General features: G+C 46.6%; 1 protein-coding gene across 1 annotated transcript in view; it reads right to left on the bottom strand.

The window, feature by feature from the left end:
* Positions 1 to 553: 553 nt before the first annotated feature.
* The window catches only part of LOC128412028 (zinc finger protein 850-like), a 45,307-nt gene continuing 22,892 nt past the window's right edge, over positions 554 to 22,968 (bottom strand). Inside the window, exons 2-3 of the mRNA XM_053384814.1 lie at positions 6,349 to 6,475; positions 554 to 3,425 (exon numbers count right to left, since the gene is read on the bottom strand). Coding sequence (XP_053240789.1) covers positions 1,048 to 3,425; positions 6,349 to 6,475 — 2,505 coding nt within the window. The 3' untranslated portion in view covers positions 554 to 1,047. The remainder of the gene's footprint in view (positions 3,426 to 6,348; positions 6,476 to 22,968) is intronic.

Here is a 22,968-nt window from a genome sequence, read left to right as displayed (position 1 = left end):
ATCCTTGCTCACCCTACCCTCGCCCCTCGGGATGGGGTGCAGATTGGAAGGGGTACGAGCATATCCGTATCTCGATCCCCTTCGCCTATCGCCAATCTTTTACTCTTCTTATTCCTATTGAAAAGAATCCAAAATTGATTTGAACTATTGTAAACAATTCCAGGAGGGTAAAAGATACACTGTACAATGTTTCAGCGAGTTCATACAGCTGCAGTTACTTTGTAATCCCCAAAGAGGAAAACAAAAGTTGAAAGTATCCTCTCCCTTTGTGACGTAATAATGGAGTCTAGCCTTTTCTCACTGGGAGGTCCGCTTCCAGAAAGCAAGAGTCTATTCTCTGTCAAATCTATCTCATGCAGGGTCCCAATTCAGTCAAATCCTCCCCCCTACCCCCTGCAGAAAGAGGGGCTTGGAATATTTCCTTGAAAGTTTTTAGCACGTCTTTTAAAGTTACGGCTTTGGTCAGCGGTAACAGCTTTCGCTTTCACTTCAGCGGAAAGGGATTGACCTCCGTGTTTAAATCCCTTCCAGGGATTTAATGTCCAAATGCAAACCCTTTTTACTCACAGTTTTCCAATCTTAATTTAGTCCGAGAAATTGGTCGCTCATGATCGCCGGACTTTGGAGCTTCGCGCAATGAAGGAAGCGAGTTGATTCCACAGTACTGTCTCCAATCCCGCTCGCTCTCGGAGCTCTTACTAGCGCTTACTGGGGAGCAGGGGAGTTGCTAAGGGTACCCACCGGAACACCAGGTTCTCAGAATGCTCAATCTGAGCTATTTTTCGGGGTTCTGCGACGCTCTCACGATCACCCCAATCTTGAAAGTGCCGGGGCTCATTCAGCCAAAAGAGCTTCCGTCCACCATAAATCGGGCAGCCAACTTGAGGTTCTCCTCAAATATATTATTGGGGGGGGGAAGACCCGCAGGCCTATAATAGTTGGCACCTATTCCCTACACCCACAGGTCTGAGGAATGTTACAACATAAAAACACCAAAAAACCCCACATGTTAAAAGGGCAGTAGATGTCAATCAGCTAAAGGCCTGGTTATAAAGATGCGGATTTGCCAGGCTCCAAAAGCTGTATAATGTTTTTTCCGACCTTTGTATGGATTCTTTGATGGGAAGTGAGACTGTATTTCTGATTGAAGTTCTTTCCACATTCCACACACTGATATGGTTTCTCCCCTGTATGAATTCTTTGATGGGAAGTGAGATGGGTGCTCTGACTGAAGCTCTTTCCACATTCCATGCACTGATAGGGTTTCTCCCCTGTATGAATTCTTTTATGGGAGGTGAGAGAGGAGCTATCAGTGAAGCTCTTTCCACATTCCACACACTGATAGGGTTTCTCCCCTGTATGTATTCTTTGATGGGAAGTGAGATGGGAGCTCTGACTGAAGGTTTTTCCACATTCCACACACTGGTAGGGTTTCTCCCCTGTATGAATTCTTTGATGGGAAGTGAGAGAGGAGCTCTGACTGAAGCTCTTTCCACATTCTATGCACTGATAGGGTTTCTCCCCTGTATGAATTCTTTGATGGGAGGTGAGAGAGGAGCTATCAGTGAAGCTCTTTCCACATTCAAAGCACTGATATGGTTTCTCCCCCGTATGAATTCTTTGATGGGAGGTGAGAGAGGATCTATCAGTGAAGCTCTTTCCACATTCCACACACTGATAGGGTTTCTCCCCTGTATGAATTCTTTGATGGGAAGTGAGACTGTGGCTGTGAGTGAAGCTCTTTCCACATTCCACACACTGATAGGGTTTCTGCCCTGTATGAATTCTTTGATGGGAGGTGAGAGAGGATCTATCAGTGAAGCTCTTTCCACATTCCACACACTGATAGGGTTTCTCCCCTGTATGAATTCTTTGATGGGAAGTGAGACTGTGGCTGTGAGTGAAGCTCTTTCCACATTCCACACACTGATAGGCTTTCTCCCCTGTATGAATTCTATGATGGGAAGTGAGAGAGGAGCTCTTCCTGAAGCTCTTTCCACATTCCACACACTGAAAGGGTTTCTCCCCTGTATGAATTCTTTGATGGGAAGTGAGACTGTGGCTGTGAATGAAGCTCTTTCCACATTCCACACACTGATAGGGTTTCTCCCCTGTATGAATTCTTTGATGGGAGGTGAGAGAGGAGCTATCAGTGAAGCTCTTTCCACATTCAAAGCACTGATATGGTTTCTCCCCCGTATGAATTCTTTGATGGGAGGTGAGAGGGGAGCTATCAGTGAAGCTCTTTCCACATTCAAAGCACTGATATGGTTTCTCCCCCGTATGAATTCTTTGATGGGAGGTGAGAGAGGAGCTATCAGTGAAGCTCTTTCCACATTCCACACACTGATAGGGTTTCTCCCCTGTATGAATTCTTTGATGGGAGGTGAGAGAGGAGCTATCAGTGAAGCTCTTTCCACATTCAAAGCACTGATATGGTTTCTCCCCTGTATGAATTCTTTGATGGGAGGTGAGAGAGGAGCTATGAGTGAAGCTCTTTCCACATTCCACACACTGATATGGTTTCTCCCCTGTATGAATTCTTTGATGGGAAGTGAGAGAGGAGCTATGAGTGAAGCTCTTTCCACATTCCATACACTGATAGGGTTTTTCCCCTGTATGAATTGTTTGATGGAAAGTGAGACTGTAGTTGTGAGCGAAGCTCTTTCCACATTCCACACACTGATAGGGTTTCTCCCCTGTATGAATTCTTTGATGGGAAGTGAGAGAGGAACTTTCAGTGAAGCTCTTTCCACATTCCACACACTGATAGGGTTTCTCACCTGTATGAATTCTTTGATGGGAGGTGAGATGGGAGCTCTTCCTGAAGCTCTTTCCACATTCCACACACTGATAGGGTTTCTCCCCTGTGTGAATTCTTTGATGGGAATTGAGAGAGGAGCTATCAGTGAAGCTCTTTCCACATTCCACACACTGATAGGGTTTCTCCCCTGTATGAATTCTTTGATGGGAAGTGAGATTGGAGCTCTTCCTGAAGCTCTTTCCACATTCCACACACTGATAGGGTTTCTCCCCTGTGTGAATTCTTTGATGGGAATTGAGAGAGGAGCTATCAGTGAAGCTCTTTCCACATTCCACACACTGATAGGGTTTCTCCCCTGTATGAATTCTTTGATGGGAAGTGAGATTGGAGCTCTTCCTGAAGCTCTTTCCACATTCCACACACTGATAGGGTTTCTCCCCTGTGTGAATTCTTTGATGGGAAATGAGATGGGAGCTCTGACGGAAGCTCTTTCCACATTCCATGCACTGATAGAGTTTCTTTCCAATGGTATTTTGTTGATGGGAAGTGGAATGGGAGCTCTGACTGCAGCTTTTTCCACACTCTAAATTTTTGTGTGGCTTCTCCTCTCTGGGGATTTTGTCGTGTTCACCTTTGTTCTCAATTTCCATTTCATCACAATCTGCAATGGAGACAAAAAGGAATTAGAGCCTCAGGAACAAATGGAGAAGAACTGAAGGGAGTTGGGTGTGTGTTCATTACATGTGTTGTTTGTCATTAATCAACATATTTATTTTGAGATTCTGATGTGTCGTTGAATGATACTTTGTTTCATATACACTAGTGGTCAAAATTGCAGAAGCCTTTGGAGAAAAGTGTATTTCAGAGGTTTGATGGCTCAAAACACTGCTTCTTTTGGAGTACTAATATAAAATTATATATCAATGGAAAGATAATTTTATCAAGAATGCAATTCAACAAGGTTTGTTTAATTATACCGTATTCTATCAAACATTATAGCCAAATAACCAGAAAAATGAAGCACAATTTGCTTACGTTGTAAAACATAATAAAATTATAGAAATAGCACAAAACGTTGACTGGTCACCCAGAAAGCGATGTAAGATTGTACTATTAAGTGAACAAGGCTACAGTTATGAAGAAATTAGAAGAGAGACTGGGGAAAACATAACCAAAGCTGGCATTTCTATATTTTGGAAGAGGTATAAGGAGACTCAATCACTACAAAATCAGACTTGTTAAGGCAGGGAAAGGTGCACAAAGGCAAGTGACGATGGACGAGTGGAGAGACTGTGCCTATATGACGGAAGAAAATCATCTGGTGTATACAAGATGACATGGAGCCATGTAATGTGAAGTTGAGTGCAAGGACTGGTCTAAATGTTAGAGTTCTAAGGAAAAAGCCATTGTTATCTCTCAAACAAAGGTTGAAAAGATGAAACCCATGTTAACTGTACAGTGGAACAATGGGACAGTGTTATTTGGAGGGATGAGACCCAAATCTCCTTGCTTGGTAGTGATGGCATGAAATACGCGAGGAGAAGAATCAGAGAAGATTTACATCCTACTTGCATTACACTGACCATGAAACACCCAGACAGTGTGATGATCTGGGGTTGTATCGCAGCAAAAGGTGTGGGCAGAATTTGTGTCATTAATGGGAATGTAAATGCCCCAAAATACATAAAACGAAATACTTTAGCCCAAACTGAAGTGTTCCGCAGGTCATCTTTTCCCAGATACTGGAGCATTTATATATTTTCAACAGGTTTCAGCTCTATGTCGTGTTGCTGCTGTGTGCAAAAGGTGCATTCAAGATAATGATATTTCACTGCCGGAATGTCCTGGGAATAGCTCAAACTTTAACCCAATCGGAAATCTATGGGGCCGACTAAAGAAACTTGTTAATCAAAGGCAACCCAGCAATAAAGCCGAACTAAAAACTTCATGGGAACTTCATGGGAACTGCAGAACTAAAAACTTCATGGGAAGGCGTTGTAAGGCCGTAATTAAAGCTAAAGGTTACCAATGGTTACCAAAGGTTTCACGTTTTTTCTTTATGACTGCTGTTCTAATAAATACTCCTTCATAAAAGTCAACGCATTACATTCTTCAAACGTGAGACGACTCTGCCTGTTAATAATTTCAGGTTTATTGCTAAAACAACAAACTTGGACGGAGCTCCTCTACTCATCGTCCTCCCCACAAGATGGAGTTGCCCAGACTGAGCTCCTCCCCCTTCCCCAGCACTGAAGCCCCCACCTTCTCTTCCAGTATCTTTAAATTTGGCAGAGATTGCTTCCTGCATTCCAGGGTCTGACTCACTCCTGTAGCTCTCACACAGCTGTCTGTCACTGTCTCCCTTTTTCTTCTCCCCTTTGTTCAGAGCTCAGATGACAGTTCCTCTCCCCCTCCTCTCTGCCTTCCGCTGCTAACTCTCCTCTCCCTAGGCCCGCTTCTTCTCTGGCTGACAGCACCTGAGCTTCGCTGCCAGTCGTCTCTTTGGTCAACCCAAGACTGACAGGAGCAAAAACAAAAACCTGAAGCTACTCAGCTTCCCTAACAATTCTGAAGCTGACATTTAAGTGTTAGTTTCTGTTTCCCTCACTGAGCAGCAGCTGCGAATCATGGGACTATGTTTCCATTCCACAGTCAAGTTACTGTTGGGTTCCCACGGGAAAGGGAGACTGGATGTGACGTTCACTGGTTTCCTGTTTCTTTGTTCTGTCGTTTCGTTAAGAGTTGCTCTCTGCTTCTCACAGAGACAAGATGTATATTTGTATGCTCTCAGCATAGTTCAGGAATAAAGCTTTTCGCAAAGGAGCACCATACCTGCTTCATCCTTTCGTTTGCGGACTCTGGGATTTTACTCTGCTGGGCTCAAGGCAAGATGAGCCGTATCAGCTCAAGGGCCAGAGCTGAACAATAAAAACTAACATTAAGATGGCCTCTGAAGTTCAGACCAGCCCAATCTGTTGGGATGCGTCCAAGGAAAACAGGGGCATTTGGCAGGCCCCCAGCTGGCTCCAGCACACCGGCCGGTAACCGGGCAAACTCCGGTCCTTGGAACAGCATCAAACAGCGACCCGCAGCTTCAGAACTTTTCAGAAGCTGGAGCACCCTCTAATCAGCAGAGTAATTAACTCTTTGCAACAGAAGGGTGGACAGAGGCATATGTAAAGCATATTTACAAGCTGTTTATTCAGCATAGATCAAGACAAAGAAAAACATGTCTGCTCTCCTTCATGTCTAAGAGCAGGAAGCATGAGGCAAAAGCTATACACAAACGGAAGTTCCCAGCAAGCTGTGCTGGAATGTAAACAGACATGTGACATACAATAGCTCCACACATCTGTTTAGGTGGAACGGAACATCAATATCCTAACACAATCATGGTAGAAAAAGGAATAATTTGAGGAAGATTGTTCAAATAAAAAACTGTAAGTTACTTTTTATTGTGGGGGTGTTAGGTTCCCAGGTGCTATACGGGGCACTGTTGAGCTCTGTGAAAATAGATGAGGTTGGTCCATAGAGGTATTTTTTGAATTTCCAGGCAGCTATAATGTTCCCACAGGGAGCCTTACCAAGAGAGGCCACGATCCCACGATTCTCCTCCATGACGTCCTTATGCAGAGCTCTCTGGTCAGGATCCAGCAACGCCCACTCCTCATCCGTGAAACGAACAGCGACATCTTCAAAGCACACTGGACCCTAAAAGAAAAAGGGAAATGTCCTCCGAGACAGCAGAAATATGATCTACTCCATAATGCTCTGTTGTTTCCTTCCTGTAAATTGCGGTGTTGTTTCAATAGGATTGCTTTGCTGCACAGTTTATTTATGGCTGCTTATTTTAATCTGCATTTTAATTATGGGTATTCGTTTTTGTGCAAATAAGTTGTACTCCACCTTGTGTTATTCAAGTCATTCTGCCTAGGCAAGCATTCCAGTTTCCCCAATGGAAGGATCCACTTTCTCCTCTCCTCCTGGGCTGTTCTGGGGAGTTCCCTCCCAATGCCCTAGAGCCAAATTCAAGGGATTCATGGAGGAATGGGGAGGGGGAGGAATGGGAGGCAGGCCCCATTTTGCAGCCGATGGGGCTGGTTAGGTGAATCCAGGCCGCTATTTGTTCTCATTTGTCCACTGCTTAGAAACTTGCAGGGCAGCAGCTGAAGAAAAAGGGTTTTCTTGTGTGTGTTTCTTGTGGCTGATTAGCTGCTCTCCCTGTGCAAAGGTCAGAGGGGGCAGGGCTTCTGTTGAGGTAGGTGATTAGCTGTGGGAGGAGCTTATCAGAGTTTGCAGTTTGATCCATCTTTTAGATTTAGGGGAGCTAGTCTCAAACGTTTGTTGGGGGAGACCTAGGTTTTTTGGGGGGGATTTATTTGTCCTGTCTTCACGCTTTTTATGATGGAGGACCACTGTAGTCACCCCCAACGACACGTTCTCAAGATGGAGGGTGAGGGAACAGCTGCAGTCGCCTGTGGTTCCTGCGCAATGTTTGCCATCTTGCCAAAGGTTGCAGGCAGCTTTACCTGCAGCAATTGCATGTTGATTGCCCTCTTAAAAGACAAAGTCCAGCAACTGGAGGAACGTGTAGCTACGCTCCAAAGAATTAGAGAGCTGGAGCTCTTCTTGGAAGCAACAGAGCACACCGTCTCCACCAAGGAGGAGACAGGGGACTCCCCTGAGAAGGAGGCTAGTTCACCAACACAGGAGCCAGATATATGGAGAAACGTGACTCAGAGAAGTAGGAGGCCCAGGGTTCGCTCTGATTGTTTAGAAATACGCAATCGCTTTGAGGTCCTTTCCCCTAGCATGGAAGACGAAGAGCAGACTCCATTTGAGGATCTCTCCCTCATTACAGTCGATCAGGTATATGAAGACGAGCAGCAAAGGCAGTCCTCAGGGAATGTCCAGGCGACCTTGGAACGGACAGCTCACGGAAGTACCCCTACCAGACCTAAGAGGAGGCATGTAGTGGTGATAGGGGATTCCCTACTGAGGGGAACAGAAGCAGTGATCTGTGGGCCTGACAAGATGTCTCGGGAAGTGTGCTGTCTCCCCGGGGCTAAGATCCAAGATGTAACTGAACGACTGCAAGGAATCATAAAACCCACTGACAAATACCCCTTCCTCTTGGTTCATGTGGGAACCAATGACACTGCAAGCAATAGCCTCCAGAAGATCAAAAGAGACTACGAGGCTCTGGGCAGGAAATTGAAGCAATTAAATGCACAAATTGTCATCTCATCTGTCCTCCCAGTTGAACGACGTGGCCCAGGGAGAGAGGGGAAAATAGTGGAAGTGAACAACTGGCTTCGCAAATGGTGTAAACAGGAACGGTTTGGATTCTTAGATCACGGAATGCAGTTTCTTGAAGATGGACTTCTGGCAAGCGATGGGCTGCACCTCACAACGGTTGGGAGGAATGTTTTTGCAAAAAATCTCAGAAACCTCATCAGGAGGGCTTTAAACTGACTAATGTGGGGGAGGGAGACAGTGCTCCTGAAGGTAGGAGTCTATCAATTGATGAAGATGATCATCCAAATGTCATAGACCAAATGGAGCAAATAGCACGCAGACCTAGTGGTGGGAGGAAAAAATCCTTAAATAAGAGACACGGGGGAATGATTAATGGACTTCAATGTCTGTACAGTAATGCGCAAAGCATGGGAAATAAACAAGATGAGCTTGAGCTCTTGGTACAGCAAACTAAATATGACATAATAGGAATCACTGAAACCTGGTGGGATAAGTCCCACGACTGGAATGTAATAATGGAGGGATACAATCTATTTCAGAGAAACAGACCAGACAAGAAAGGAGGAGGAGTGGCGTTATATGTCAGGGATGTGTATACCTGTGAAGAGATCCAAGATTTAGAACCTCAAAGCCAAAGTGAGAGCATTTGGGTCAAAATTAAGGGAGAGAAGAATAACAGTGACCTCATTGTGGGAGTTTACTATAGATCCCCAAGCCAAATGGAGGACATAGATGATGCCTTCCTGGAACAGATGGCCAAGCATGCAAAAGGAAGGGAGATAGTAGTAATGGGGGACTTCAATTACCCGGTTATTTGTTGGATGTCAAACTCAGCCAAGAGCATAAGGTCAAACAGATTCCTCACTGGCCTTGCAGACAACTTCATTGTCCAGAAAGTGGGAGAAGCAACAAGAGGAACAGCCATTTTAGATCTGGTCCTAACCAATGTTGATGACCTGGTTAGTGGGGTAGAAGTGGAAGGATCATTAGGCGTGAGTGATCATGCTCTTCTGAAGTTTACTATACAGCGGAAAGGAGCAGCCAAGCATACTAGGACTCAATTTCTCGACTTTAAGAAAGCCGACTTCATAAAACTTAGGGAAGTGCTGGGTGAGATCCCATGGACAGTAATATACTAAAAGGAAAGGGAGTTCATGATGGCTGGGAGTTTGTTAAGAGGGAGATAGTAAAAGCACAACTTCAGGCAATACCAAGGAGACGGAAACATGGAAGGTGCCTAAAGAAGCCAGGGTGGCTATCTAAAGAACTTTTAACTGAGTTAAGATTAAAAAAGGATGTGTACAAAAAATGGAAAAGGGGGGAAACCACCAAAGAGGAATTCAAACAAATAGCCAGCACGTGTAGACACAAAGTCAGAAAAGCTAAAACACAGAATGAACTCAGGCTTGCTAGAGAGGTTAAAAGCAACAAAAAAGGCTTTTATGGGTATGTTTGTAGCAAAAGGAAGAACAAAGAAACAGTGGGGTCACTCAGAGGAGAAGATGGTGAAATGCAAACAGGGGACACAGAAAGGGCTGAACTCCTCAATGCCTTCTTTGCCTCAGTCTTCTCCGAAAAAGAAAACAATGCCCGACCTGAAGAATTTGGAGCAAAGGATTCAGCAGAGGAAACACAGCCCAGAATAACTAAGGAGATAGTACAAGAATACTTGGCTAGTTTAGATGTATTCAAGTCTCCAGGGCCAGATGAACTGCATCCAAGAGTATTAAGAGAACTGGCAGATGTGATTTCAGAACCACTGGCAGTCATCTTTGAGAATTCCTGGAGAACAGGCGAAGTCCCGGCAGACTGGAGGAGGGCAAATGTTGTCCCTATTTTCAAAAAGGGGGAAAGAGAGGACCCAAATAATTACCGCCCAGTCAGTCTGACATCAATACCAGGGAAGATTCTGGAGCAGATCATTAAGCAAACAGTCTGTGAGCACCTAGAAAGGAATGCTGTGATCACCAATAGTCAGCATGGATTTCTGAAAAATAAGTCATGTCAGACGAACCTGATCTCGTTTTTTGACAGAATTACAAGCCTGGTTAGATGAAGGGAACGCAGTGGATGTAGCCTACCTTGATTTCAGCAAGGCATTTGACAAGGTGCCCCATGATATTCTTGTAAAGAAGCTGGTAAAATGCGGTCTTGACTATGCTACCACTCAGTGGATTTGTAACTGGCTGGCTGACCGAACCCAAAGGCTGCTCATCAATGGTTCCTCTTTGGAGGTCAATGACGTCTGGGGGTCCGACACACTTCCTCTGCGCGGCTTCGCTCTTCCCCCAAGGACCTTTGACTCCAGCAGAGTAAACACAGCGGAACAGAAGCAAGAACGTTCTTCGTGTGATGGCAATAATTCAGGCTGAAACGCAGCAGTCTCCTTATCTTTAAAGACTTTATTCCTTAGCAAAACACAACAGCAATAAATCTCCTGCCTGGCGACAGAGCGGACATCTCGCTTGCTCTCTCTTCGGAGCAAACACGCACACTGAAAGAACACAGAGAAACCACTCCCTTCAGTGTTCTAAACCCGCCCTCAGAATGTGAGGCGTCATCACTCAGAACTCTTAACCCTGTAAGTTCTGAGCCTCTCCTAACATCCTCTTCATCCTGGAGAAGAGTGACTAGTGGGGTGCCACAGGGTTCTGTCTTGGGCCCGGTCTTATTCAACATCTTTATCAACGACTTGGATGATGGACTCAAGGGCATCCTGATCAAATTTGCAGATGACACCAAACTGGGAGGGGTGGCTAACACCCCAGAGGACAGGATAACACTTCAAAATGACCTTGACAGATTAGAGAACTGGGCCAAAACAAACAAGATGAATTTTAACAGGGAGAAATGTAAAGTATTGCACTTGGGCAAAAAAAATGAGAGGCACAAATACAAGATGGGTGACACCTGGCTTGAGAGCACTACATGTGAAAAGGATCTAGGAGTCTTGGTTGACCACAAACTAGACATGAGCCAACAGTGTGATGCGACAGCTAAAAAAGCCAATGCAATTCTGGGCTGCATCAATAGGATATAGCATCTAGATCAAGGGAAGTAATAGTGCCACTGTATTCTGCTCTGGTCAGACCTCACCTGGAGTACTGTGTCCAGTTCTGGGCACCACAGTTCAAGAAGGACACTGACAAACTGGAACGTGTCCAGAGGAGGGCAACCAAAATGGTCAAAGGCCTGGAAACGATGCCTTATGAGGAACGGCTAAGGGAGCTGGGCATGTTTAGCCTGGAGAAGAGGAGGTTAAGGGATGATATGATAGCCATGTTCAAATATATAAAAGGATGTCACATAGAGGAGGGAGAAAGGTTGTTTTCTGCTGCTCCAGAGAAGCGGACACGGAGCAATGGATCCAAACTACAAGAAAGAAGATTCCACCTAAACATTAGGAAGAACTTCCTGACAGTAAGAGCTGTTCAACAGTGGAATTTGCTGCCAAGAAGTGTGGTGGAGTCTCCTTCTTTGGAGGTCTTTAAGCAAAGGCTTGACAACCATATGTCAGGAGTGCTCTGATGGTGTTTCCTGCTTGGCAGGGGGTTGGACTCGATGGCCCTTGTGGTCTCTTCCAACTCTATGGTTCTATGATTCTCTGATTCTATGATTCAATTTTTGCATTCAGTTATCAATCTGGAAATAAAATAAGCCTCTTTTGGATGGGCATCTGTCTTGGATGATCTAGCAGATTCCTGCATTGCAGGGGGTCTCCTGGCTCTGAGAGACAAGCAGAGAGGGTGGCTTCTGGCAGAAGGAGAGGGAGCCACCAGTGGTTCCTCCTTCTCCTGACTCACCTCTGCCTCTCGACCTTCCTCTCCCACTCGCCTCCTTCCTCTTCTGCCTCTGATTCTGCACTGCATTCTGCCACAGAGTCTCCCAGCTCACTAAGTTTCCCCTTCAGCTTCTGACACCTCCTCTTCCCAGGCTTCTCCCTCTTCTCCCTCTGACCGCTCATCCTTCCTCCACCTTCACTCCTTCAGCTCTGAGCCGTCTTCCCTTCCTGCTTCCCCGGCTGCTTCCTCCCACCACTCCTCTGTGCCCAACCAGTCCATGACATTGCTCCATCCCTCGGCCTCTGTCCCCACAAGGCAGCTTCCCCTGACCTGATCTGGTTCCACAGCCGCTGCTTCCCTTCTGCCCCCATGAAAAGGCGGATCAGGAGGTCTTGCTGGCATCCTTCTGCCACCTGCAAGAGAAAAAAGGTAAGCAGGTCGCCAGGAGTGCCTGCTTCTCTGACAGGTGAAACAGGGCATCTCTAACTGCAGATGGGCCTTTGAGAAAGACTTACCTACTGAGAGTATTTGGAGGTTTGTGCCCATTTCATATGTTGTTGTTTTTTGTGTGCAGAAATACATCTCCCCTCTTCTGGACCCTTGTTCCCAACTGTCTCCCCCCAAAACAAGATGAAAAGAACCCTCAGATGAGTTGGGAAACCAACAGAATGAGACCAGTGGAGAAAAACCACCTTCCTCCTTACCCAGTGGCCTCTCTCTGGTGTCCAACGGAGGCCTCTCTGCCTCACAGGAATCCAGGTCCATTTCTGCAAAGAGATCCTTTCCCTGAGAAAGAAACAAGGATTCAAAACAGTGAATGGGGAGAAATACTAGAAAGAGAATGACAAAGACTTGAAGGGTGTTAGAAAAAGGATGGGCCATCAGCAGACCATTATGGGATGTTCTCTGTCCTGTTTGGAGCCCCTTGGGAGTATCCAGAGGAAAGTCTCTCTCACCTGTTTTCTCTCCTCTGCCTGACTCAGGAGGAAACCTTCGGCCAGGGCCACCGCCTGGGAACTAGTCTCTGCTCCACAGTCCCTCACCCAGTTCTCCATCTCCAGTGGAAGGACAGCCAGGAACTGCTCCAAGATCACCAGGTCCAGCATCTCAGCTTTCGTGTGCCTTTCCGGCTTCAGCCATTGGTGGCAAAAGTGGTAGAGTCGGCTGCAAACCTCTCGGGGTCCTTTGGCCTCCTGGCAGCAGAACTGCCTCAACTGCTGGCTCTGCCCCTCTGAGCGGAGGGTGTCCACCTCACCCAGGATCTTCTGCACTGGGTTTTCCCAGAATCCCCCAGTGCTCCCAGTTTGGCTGGCATGGCCTCTTCCTGCTTCAGGGCCAGCTGAGTCTCGCTCATCCATCTGTGGTCTCAGGAAGCCTCTGAGAGATCGGAAGGAACCCTTTGGTCTTCTGCCAAGTTCTGTCTGTCGAGGTGAAAAGCTCTAGGAAATCCTACAAAGCAAATACATTGTTCTGCACTGTAGGAGAGGAAAAGAAATGAGGACGCATGGATGACTCTTGCTGGGAACCAGGGCTGGACTGCACCGCATCTCAGACCATGAGCTATCTTTTTGAAAGGAAAGAGGAGGAGGAGGAGGAGAAGAAGAAATAAGTCTCTAGCCTTTAAGCAATGCAGAATGTGGAGGCAACTGAAGGGATTTATGTGAGATTAATCAACCTGGTTTTTGCTGCTTTCCAGTCAATTCAAGAAGTCAGAACCGACTGACAAGGGAGTCATTTTTATCTTGTGATAAATGGATGCTTTTCTCTAGTGGGGGTCCTCACCTGGGGGTCCTCAGGAGTTGCTCCCCACCCCCACCCTACTCCCTGCTTCTGTCTCCTTTTCTTGCACTTGGACTCTCTGCCGCTCTCCAGACAGACACCTGGGGTGGGCTCCCTTTTTCTTTGCTCTGAGGGCCAGGTATGGGCAGGGCGAAAGGCATCTCCTTTGAATTTAGGTGTGTAATTTATTATTAGTAGTATTATTATTCTGTTAGCCAGCTTAACACACACACAGCCATTGATGCCAAGGTCCCTGGAGGCTCAGTGAGGAGCAGCGCCCATTTCCAGCAACAACCCCTTTGGGAGAGAGAGGATGTGGTCCTGGGATGCCCTGCTCTGGGTGCGAGGGGATGGCTGCAGTGGCCTCCGTGGGGAGCTGCCCTGGGAGACACTGGGAAACTGGTCCCCAATGCAGCAGCCAGACTATGGCCTGGGATCCCTCTCTTTATCCCTGGCCTTTCTCTCCCACCTGTCCTTCCTTCCTCCCTGTGGGGTTTTTTTTGGGGGGGGGGCTAGTCCACCTCCTCGTTCAGCTTTGGAAAACCATTTGCAGATGTTTCCTCTGTTGTGCAATGAGGCTGAGCGATGTCACACAGAGTTAAGTGACTCCTTTGTTTTAAAAAGGGAGATTTCGTGGGAGTCAGGGATCCTCTGATCTGCAGGAAGGAGAGCGCGGCAGACCTGGCCCCTCCCTGATCAGGCCCCCCAGGCACCCTCCCCTGCTGCAGCCCTGGGACCCCCCCCCGTCTCCCCACTGCACCTTCTGGGGGGAGAGAGAGGAGACTCACCAGATCCCAGGAGGGGGCTGCGATTCAGCTCTTGCAGCAGAGACACCGAAGCAAGAAAAGGACTGGGGAGGGAGGGGCCTTGGCTCTGGAGGACCTGGCCCCCTCTTGCTTCCTGGCCTCTCTAGGAAGGCAGCTCACTTCCCTTTAACCCTTGACAAGCCGAGTCCCTCCAGCTCAGCCCTCTCTCGCTAGGCAGAACCTCAGATTCTTATTATTTTTAATGGAATTAGAGGGAGAGCTGCTCCCCTGGCTCCGCCAATGCCCAGATATCCTTTTGGGGGTGAGGCTCTTGGCTGGACTCTGAGCATCTCCCTCCCTTGGCCAGAAACCAGAGGAAGAGCTTGCAGGGAAAAGGGCTTTGCAGGAGGCAAGGAAGCTCCTCCTAGAATTCAGGAGTGGAGAGATAGGAGGGGATCCCAGGGTCATCTAGTCCAACCCCCAGCAATGCAGGAATCTCAGCTCAAGCATCCATGGCAGATGGCCGTCCGATCTCTGCTTAGATACCTCCAAGGAAGGAGAGTTCACCGCCTCCGAAGGGAGACCTTTCCCCTGCCAAAATGAGTAATAATGAGTAATAAATTAAATGAGTAAATGAGTAATAATTTCTTATGCATGCTTTTTATACTAATATACAAAAGTATGCCATTTCCCTTTCCAAAAATGCTTAATTGCTAATTCAATGGACTGAAAATGGATGGTTGTTGTTATGATGTTTAGGGAAGCTTTTAATATTTGATGGACTATTGTATTTTAATATTTTGTTGGCAGCCGCCCAGAGTGGCTGGGGAACCCAGCCAGATGAGTGGGGTATAAATAATAATAATAATAATAATAATTATTATTATTATTATTATTATTATTATTATTATTATCATCATCATCATTATTGATCAGGTGAGTGTTCTCCTTTCAAAAGAGGCAGGTGGAATCTCCACGGTTGCTAATAGCATAATGTTGAAAGTGCAGGGAAATATGGGGAGCCCTAGTGCATCTGCTTGGCATGCAGAATGTCCCAGGGTCAACCCCTGACATCTCCTGCAAGGGCTGGACAAAATCCCTGCCTGAAACTCTGGGGAGCTGCTGCCAGTCAGTGTAGGTCAGGGGTCCTCAAACTATGTCCCACGGGCCAAATCCAGCCCTCCAGGGTCGTGAATCTGGCCTGCACGGCCATTTCAGAACCCGCCAAGTGTCCGAGGCTGAAAGCATCTCGCCACCTGCTCAGTCAGTCCCTGAGAGGTAAACGCCACTAGTGTTGTGGCAGCTCTACCAATGAAAGGCCAGGGAGTTTCGCCCGGGGACAGGGCAGTGTTGTCTTTTGGCTTGAAGAGGGAAGTTCAGATTGGTGGAGGAAGGCAGACTTGGGTCGATTTGGTTTCGTTACTTAGAGGTTTACTTTAAAGGTGGGAGAAGGAATTTAATCCTATTTCTGTAAGTGGCACAGGGGTCTTTTCACTCATGTGGTTTACATGCTCTGAAAGTTGGGATCCATTTTGTTATTTCAATTTTAAAAGGGTGGAGTGGAACCGGATATTGACCATCTTGTTAGCCTGGGGCATTGGTCAGCAACCTTTTTAAGCCGTGAGTCAGTCCACCGTCCCTCAGACCATGTGGGGGGGGGGGTCTGACTATTTTTTTGGGGGGGTGAACCAATTCCTATACCCCACAAATAACCCAGACAGAGGGCCTTCTTGGTAGTGGCGCCCGTCCTGTGGAACGCCCTCCCATCAGATGTCAAAGAGATAAATAATTACCTGACATTCAGAAGACATCTTAAGGCAGCCCTGTTCAGGGAAGTTTTAAATATGTAACGCTGTACTGTTTTTAACACTGATTGGGAGCCGCCCAGAGTGGCTGGGGAAACTCAGCCAGATGGGCGGGGTATAAATAATAAATTATTATTATTATTATTATTATTATTATTATTATTATTATTATTTTAAATAAAAGGACACATTCTACTCATGTAAAAACATGCTGATTCCCAAATCATCTGCAGGCCAGATTGAGAAGACGATTGGGCCACATCCCGTCCCCAGGCCTTAGTTTGCTTACCCCTGGCCTGGGGAGCCACATTCTGGTTGAAGGAGGCCAGGATTGGCCCCCAAGGCTTGGGATGTCCCTCCTCCCCTGCAGTAGGACTTGGAATCCAGGAGAAAACTCTTGGAATAGCCTTGTCAAGTGCTCAGGGACGGACTCACCTGTCCCCATGTCCTTCTCTTTGCAGATGTGCTACAGTTGCACATCTCTCCCCCAGAGGTGAGTATTGGAGAGAAACAGAGCAGGGACTCAGACTTGCCCTCCTTGCCCCCCACTCTGCACTCTCGGATGTGGAGAAGCCCTCCCTTTGTGAGGAACTGACAGACTGACTTTTCCCTTTCAGCTGCTGGATGAAGATCAGCTGCTGGAGGAAGATCCAGCCTCTCCTGAGCTGCAGAGGGTCAGGGTTACAGAGGCGAGTCACCAGAGGATTGGGGCCGCCCTATGCCTCAGGGCAGATAAAAGCCGGCCAGCCCCAGTCCCAAGTTGCGGGACCAACATTGTTGGCTGCTATTTCCTGCCTGAGCTCCTGACCCGCCCAGGCTCCCTGCTTGCAAGCCTGTTCCTGACTTCACCCAACTCCCTGCCCTGCACCCAGCTTCAGCTACTACGGACTGCCTCCACGTTGCACCTTTGACCACGGACCGGACTTGGACCTAGCCTCTCGGGTAACCCACGGGACCAGCACAGTTTGCTCCCACCACACCCGCACTCCCCCTTCGTTGGGGTGCGTTCGGGAGGAACCAGAAGCCATGGCTGACCAGGCGGCTGCACTGGTGGCATTGGCTCAGGAAAACCAGGTCTTGACCCACACCGTTCAGCAGCTAAGCAATGCAGTTACAGTGCTTCAGCAGCGTTTGGACGCCTTACCAGCTCCTGGTGCCGATGCCCCAGCTTCTGGCAAGTATCCAGTGGCCCTGCCAGAGAAATTCAATGGGGATGAGTGGAAGACAGCATTTGGGACCCGGTATGGTCAGTTCAAATACCTGGTAATTCCTTTCGGGTTGTGCAATGCACCTTCCCTGTTCCAACGGTACATCAACCACGTGTTCCAGGACTTACTAGACAAGTACGTGGTGGTGTACCTAGATGACATTCTGATTTACTCCCGTTACCCAGCTCGCCACGAGGGTCATGTCTGGTCCATGTTGCAGCGCTTGCAGGAGCAACGCTTGTATGCTAAGCTCAGCAAGTGAAAGTTCCACCAGCGGTCAGTGGACTTCCTTGATCACCAGCTCTCCCCTGATGGGGTGCAGATGGATCCCGGGAAGGTGGCAGCAGTTCGGGAATGGGCAGCACCCCAGAACCGCAAGGACCTACAGCGGTTCCTGGGGTTCGCCAACTATTACTGCACCTTCATTGTGGACTATGCTCATCCCGCCACCCTGCTAACCCGACTGCTGTGCCCCAATACACCATTCTCCTGGGACAAGGAGGCAGAGGTGGCGTTTCAGGGGTTGAAAGCCTGCCTCCAGAGGGCACCGCTTTTACAGCATCCTATGTCAGCATCGCCCATGAGCCAGTGCCACCAACTGGACTCATCCACTTCAGCCCCGACTGGGCCAGGCGAGCTGGGGTAGCACTTCCAGAGACCACCTTCTGCACAGGAACAGGTCAAAGTGCTGTGGACTCACAGCTTAGAGTTGTGAGCACCGGATTTACTTCTAGAAGACAGTCGTTGCACAGCAGAGTTAAGCAGAGTATAGCAGAGCATAAACGACTCGGAGAGCAGCTCTGTAGAATATCTTCTTTATTGTGTCTACAACTATAATACACAACTATATACAGAGCTAAATGAGGTCTAAATGAAAATGCTGAACTGCACTGAGTGTCTACAGCTGCGCGCTCTCTCTCTCTCTCTCTCTCTCTATATATATATATAATTTTTATTATTTTACAACACAAATATACAATTTTGTCCAATTTTTAACAAACAAATTCTCTCTTTTTGGACTTCCTTCAGCTTCTCTGACAATCATCCATCTGTACCTCTTAATTACGCATTCCTTCTCCTTTAGTATTGTCTTTAGTCTTCCCTCCCACATCTATTGTTTTTGACAATACCTATTAAATTTCACAATGCTTCTTTAAATCCCACTAACGTTGTTTGCACATCGCACATATTTTTCAGATATTCTACAAATTTTCCCCAGTCTTCGATGAACTTTTGGTCTTTAAGATATCTGATTTTCCCAGTTAGCTTCTCCAATTCTGCATAGTCCGTCAGTTTCGATCTCCAATCTTCTATCGTCGGTATTTCCTCTTGTTTTCATTTCTGGGCCAGTAGAATCCTTGCAGCTGTAACAGCATATTGAAAGAGTTTGCAGTCTTTTCTTCTTATCTCGTTTCCTGTAATCTCTAAAAGAAAAGCTTCTGGTCTCTTTACAAATGTATACTTTAACATCTTTTTCAACTCATTATATATCATCTCCCAGAAACTTTTAAATTTCTTACAATCCCACCACATATGGTAAAACGTTCCTTCTTTTTCTTTACATTTCCAACACTTATTAGACATCTTAAACATTTTTGCCAATTTTACTGGTGTTATATACCATCTATAGAACATTTTCATCACATTTTCCTTTAACGCCGTAAAGGTAAAGGTACCCCTGCCCGTACGGGCCAGTCTTGACAGACTCTAGGGTTGTGCGCCCATCTCACTCAAGAGGCCGGGGGCCAGCGCTGTCCAGAGACATCGCTGCTCTGGCGAGCCAGAGCTGCACACGGAAACGCCGTTTACCTTCCTGCTAGTAAGCGGTCCCTATTTATCTACTTGCACCCGGGAGTGCTTTCGAACTGCTAGCTTGGCAGGCGCTGGGACCGAACAACGGGAGCGCACCCCGCCGCGGGGATTCAAACCGCCGACCTTTCGATCGGCAAGCCCTAGGCACTGAGGCTTTTACCCACAGCGCCACCCGCATCCCTTTTAACGCCGTACATGCAGTGAATTTTAAGTTTTCTTTCCATAATTTTTCCCAATCCTCAAATTGTATATTATGACCAAAATCCCTGGCCCATTGTGTCTACAGCTGCTCTTAGCAGCAACCTTATCTATACACATGATCTCTCTCTAACACTCAGTCTCTCTCTCTCCGATACTGACTGACACTTTGATGTTAGGCTGGAGCGGAATAAGTAGAGAGCAGAAACTGCCCCTCCTCTCTGGAGAATCAGCAGAGAACATCAGCAGATTCTTGGATATGGGAGGGGTGAAATCTCATCCTAATGCCTCTCATCCCTTCGTGGTGGAGACCGACGCCTCCAGTACGGCTCTCGGTGCCGTCTTGTCCCAGCAGCACAGACCTGATGCACTGCTGTTACTCTGCACCTAATATTCCTGCCAGCTTCTTCTGGCAGAGTGTAACTATACCATGTGGGAGCGGGAACTACTGGCCATCAAGGTGGCCTTTGAGGTCTGGAGCCATCATCTTGAGGGGGCAAGACACCTGGTGGATGTGAGAACCGACCACCGGAACCTGGAGTACCTCCAGACTGGGTCAACCACTTGGCATTGGAGGAGTTCGCTTACAACAATACGTTGAACGCCTCCACCCAGCAGACCGTGTTCCAGGCCACGTACGGTTACCATCCGCATTTGTTCCCGGATGTGCTGCAAGCATCTGCAGTCCCGAGGGTGACAGATTGGCTCCAGGAGCTCCAGTCTCAGCACCAACTATTGATGGAGCAACTGCACCAGGCCAAGGATGCGTACAAGGCCCAGGCCGACCGCCACCACCAGGTGGGGCCGGAACTCCGCGTCGGCAAACCATGGGGCTATATAAATTCTAATTGGACTCCGTTTGAATTGGGCAATTGTATCCAGGCTGCAATTAGCTTTTTGGTCCCTTAGGAACAACTGAGCAACTTCCCTAGAGTGGAAGACCAGAGCCTATAATAAAAAAAATCCCATAGAAAGGCCAACGCACAGACATCTCTCTCAAGAAATGTCCAAACCTGTGCCACTACAAGGTGACATGGTCAATATGAAAGCCCTACAGGGATTCACCAGGGATTGTTGCTGCTGTGATATGATAGAGGTGTGAGACCAGAGGAAAGCTAGCTTTGACACCTGGGAACACACAAAAAAGGCAGAAACAAAACAAACTGCATTTTTCACTCATTATTTGACCTTCCTGCTAAGTGTAAAGCAGAGACCACTATTGAGAATGTTTCTCCCAAACTGCTAGAATACCACAAGTAATTTAGTACAAAATGCAACATGTGTTATTTTTTATGTGATATCCTATGTCCAGCTATGTGCGCTGCTACACCTGCAAATAGCCTTAAGAGGCCTGACATGCAAGTCTCTTAAGATTTACACGAAGGCATCCATTTACAACATACCAGGTTATTATTTGTGGGGCAACAATATTTTAGAAAAAAATTATATCCCCAAAGGGGGGAATTGTTATAAGAATTTTAAGGTGATATATATATATACCAAGCAAACACATATATAAATATATCAACCACATGTCCAAAACCCACAGGAAAAGTCCTAAAGCCATTTTGACTCTTTCACTCTTTCAGTCACCTCAAATATTTCTCTACAAGGTCGAAGGAAATGCAGAAACCTTCCCATTGTCTCTGTCTTCACAAATCCTGCCTTAAGGGCACATTTAAGGTGTGAATAGAGTGAGCCTGTGACCTGGCTCAGGAATGAAGTATTATCATTACAAGAGAATGGCCAGCCTCCCCAGGTAATCTTGTCAAGTGACCATTAACAGGTAACCTGGCAGACAAGGTAAAAACAATGCACTCAGATTTCTGTTGTAGACTGCCTTTTCTGTTATGTATGTATGCTTTTTCTGGGGGGTAGTCTTGGACTCCAGGGTGGGCAATTAAAAATGTCTATATAAGGGCTTGCATGCATGGCTCGGGGTCCTCCTCCTCTGTCCCTGTTGCAACAGTTAATAAAGAACAGGCTTACTAGCTGCTTTGCTTCTCAATATTCTCTGGTTGGTCTCTGTTATTTTCTCCTCCCGATAGAGAACCTTCAAAAGGACTGTATATGGGCCCTTGGGTACCCCATAAGGAAAAAGGAACAAGTTTTTTTCCTTATATCACCTGCAATCATGTGTGGTGGGTTAGCAATTCACTCCTCCCCTTGCTGGATATGTGGCTAGTATGTCACATGCTCCTGTTTACTTTCCTAGGCTTGGGAAGTGTAAGAACGGAAGTCAGTCTTATCTCTTCCACTCTGCTGTGCTTTTGCACTGTTCGTTGTCTCCCTGTCTGTTGCTGAAGAAGAGAGAGGATGCCATTATGGTCCGTTTGGTCTCGTCTGCAAATGTGATGAGCATCCCCTCAGTTCCTTCATCCATGTCATTTATCAAGACGTTGAACAACAACAGGCCCAGGACAGAACCCTGCAGCACCCCTATTGTCACTTTTCCCCAGGATGAGGAGGACGCATGAAGGAGTCCTCTTTGGGTTTGGTCAGTCAAATCCACATAACAGTTACCTCATTCAGTCTCATTTTACCAGCATCCTCACATAAATATCACAGAGGACTTTGTCAAAAGCCTTACTGAAATCAAAATACACAATTTCCACAGCAGTCCACTGATCAAAGTTGGAAACAGAATTGTTAGATCCCAAAACTAAGATACTTTCAAGAATGTATAACTTGCTGTTAAAATGGAATACTCAGGATGAGACGGTTAAATCAGCTATGATTAAATGGGCACAGGATCTTGGACATAACATTATGTTTGCTGACTGGGAAAAGTTGTGGACCACCGGGATGAAATTTACGGCATGCAATGCCTTAAGAGAGAATATTATGAAAATGATTTACAGGTGGTACATGACACCAGTCAAGCTTGCAAAAATTTATCATTTGCCCGATAATAAATGTTGGAAATGTAAAGAAAATGAAGGTACATTCTTTCACCTTTGGTGGACGTGCCCAAAGATTAAGGCTTTCTGGGAGATGATTTATAATGAAATGAAAAAGGTATTTAAATATACCTTCCTGAAGAAACCAGAGGCCTTTCTCCTGGGCATAGTCGGCCAATTGGTGCCAAAGAAGGATAGAACTTTCTTTATGTATGCAACAACAGCAGCAAGAATACTTATCGCAAAGTATTGGAAGACACAAGATCTACCCACCCTGGAAGAATGGCAGATGAAGGTGATGGACTATATGGAACTGGCGGAAATGACTGGCAGAATCCGAGACCAGGGAGAAGAGTTGGTGGAAGAAGATTGGAAGAAATTAAAAGACTATTTGCAGAAATATTGTAAAATTAATGAATGTTAAAACGATGTTGGATTGAAAATAAGTGGTATTGGTAATAAGATTAATAAGAATATGCAAATATGGATTGATAATGGATGAAAATCATGGAACTTTGAAGTGTCAGGCATAGCTCTAATGGCTTTAGCCCAAACGTAGCAGAGTTTTCCTGCACAGCGAAGAAGCTAGTTGAGGTGGAAACGACTAGTCAGCTAGACTCAGAATAACTATTTACAGGATTTATTAAAAGGAAAAATAAAACCAGCAGAGTTTCTGCATACAAAACAAAGCAAAATAAATCCTTTCTTTCTCTCT

Source organism: Podarcis raffonei, chromosome 4 (assembly GCF_027172205.1).
Source record: "Podarcis raffonei isolate rPodRaf1 chromosome 4, rPodRaf1.pri, whole genome shotgun sequence".
Lineage (NCBI taxonomy): Eukaryota > Metazoa > Chordata > Lepidosauria > Squamata > Lacertidae > Podarcis > Podarcis raffonei.
This window is presented reverse-complemented; position numbering and strand designations above follow the sequence as displayed.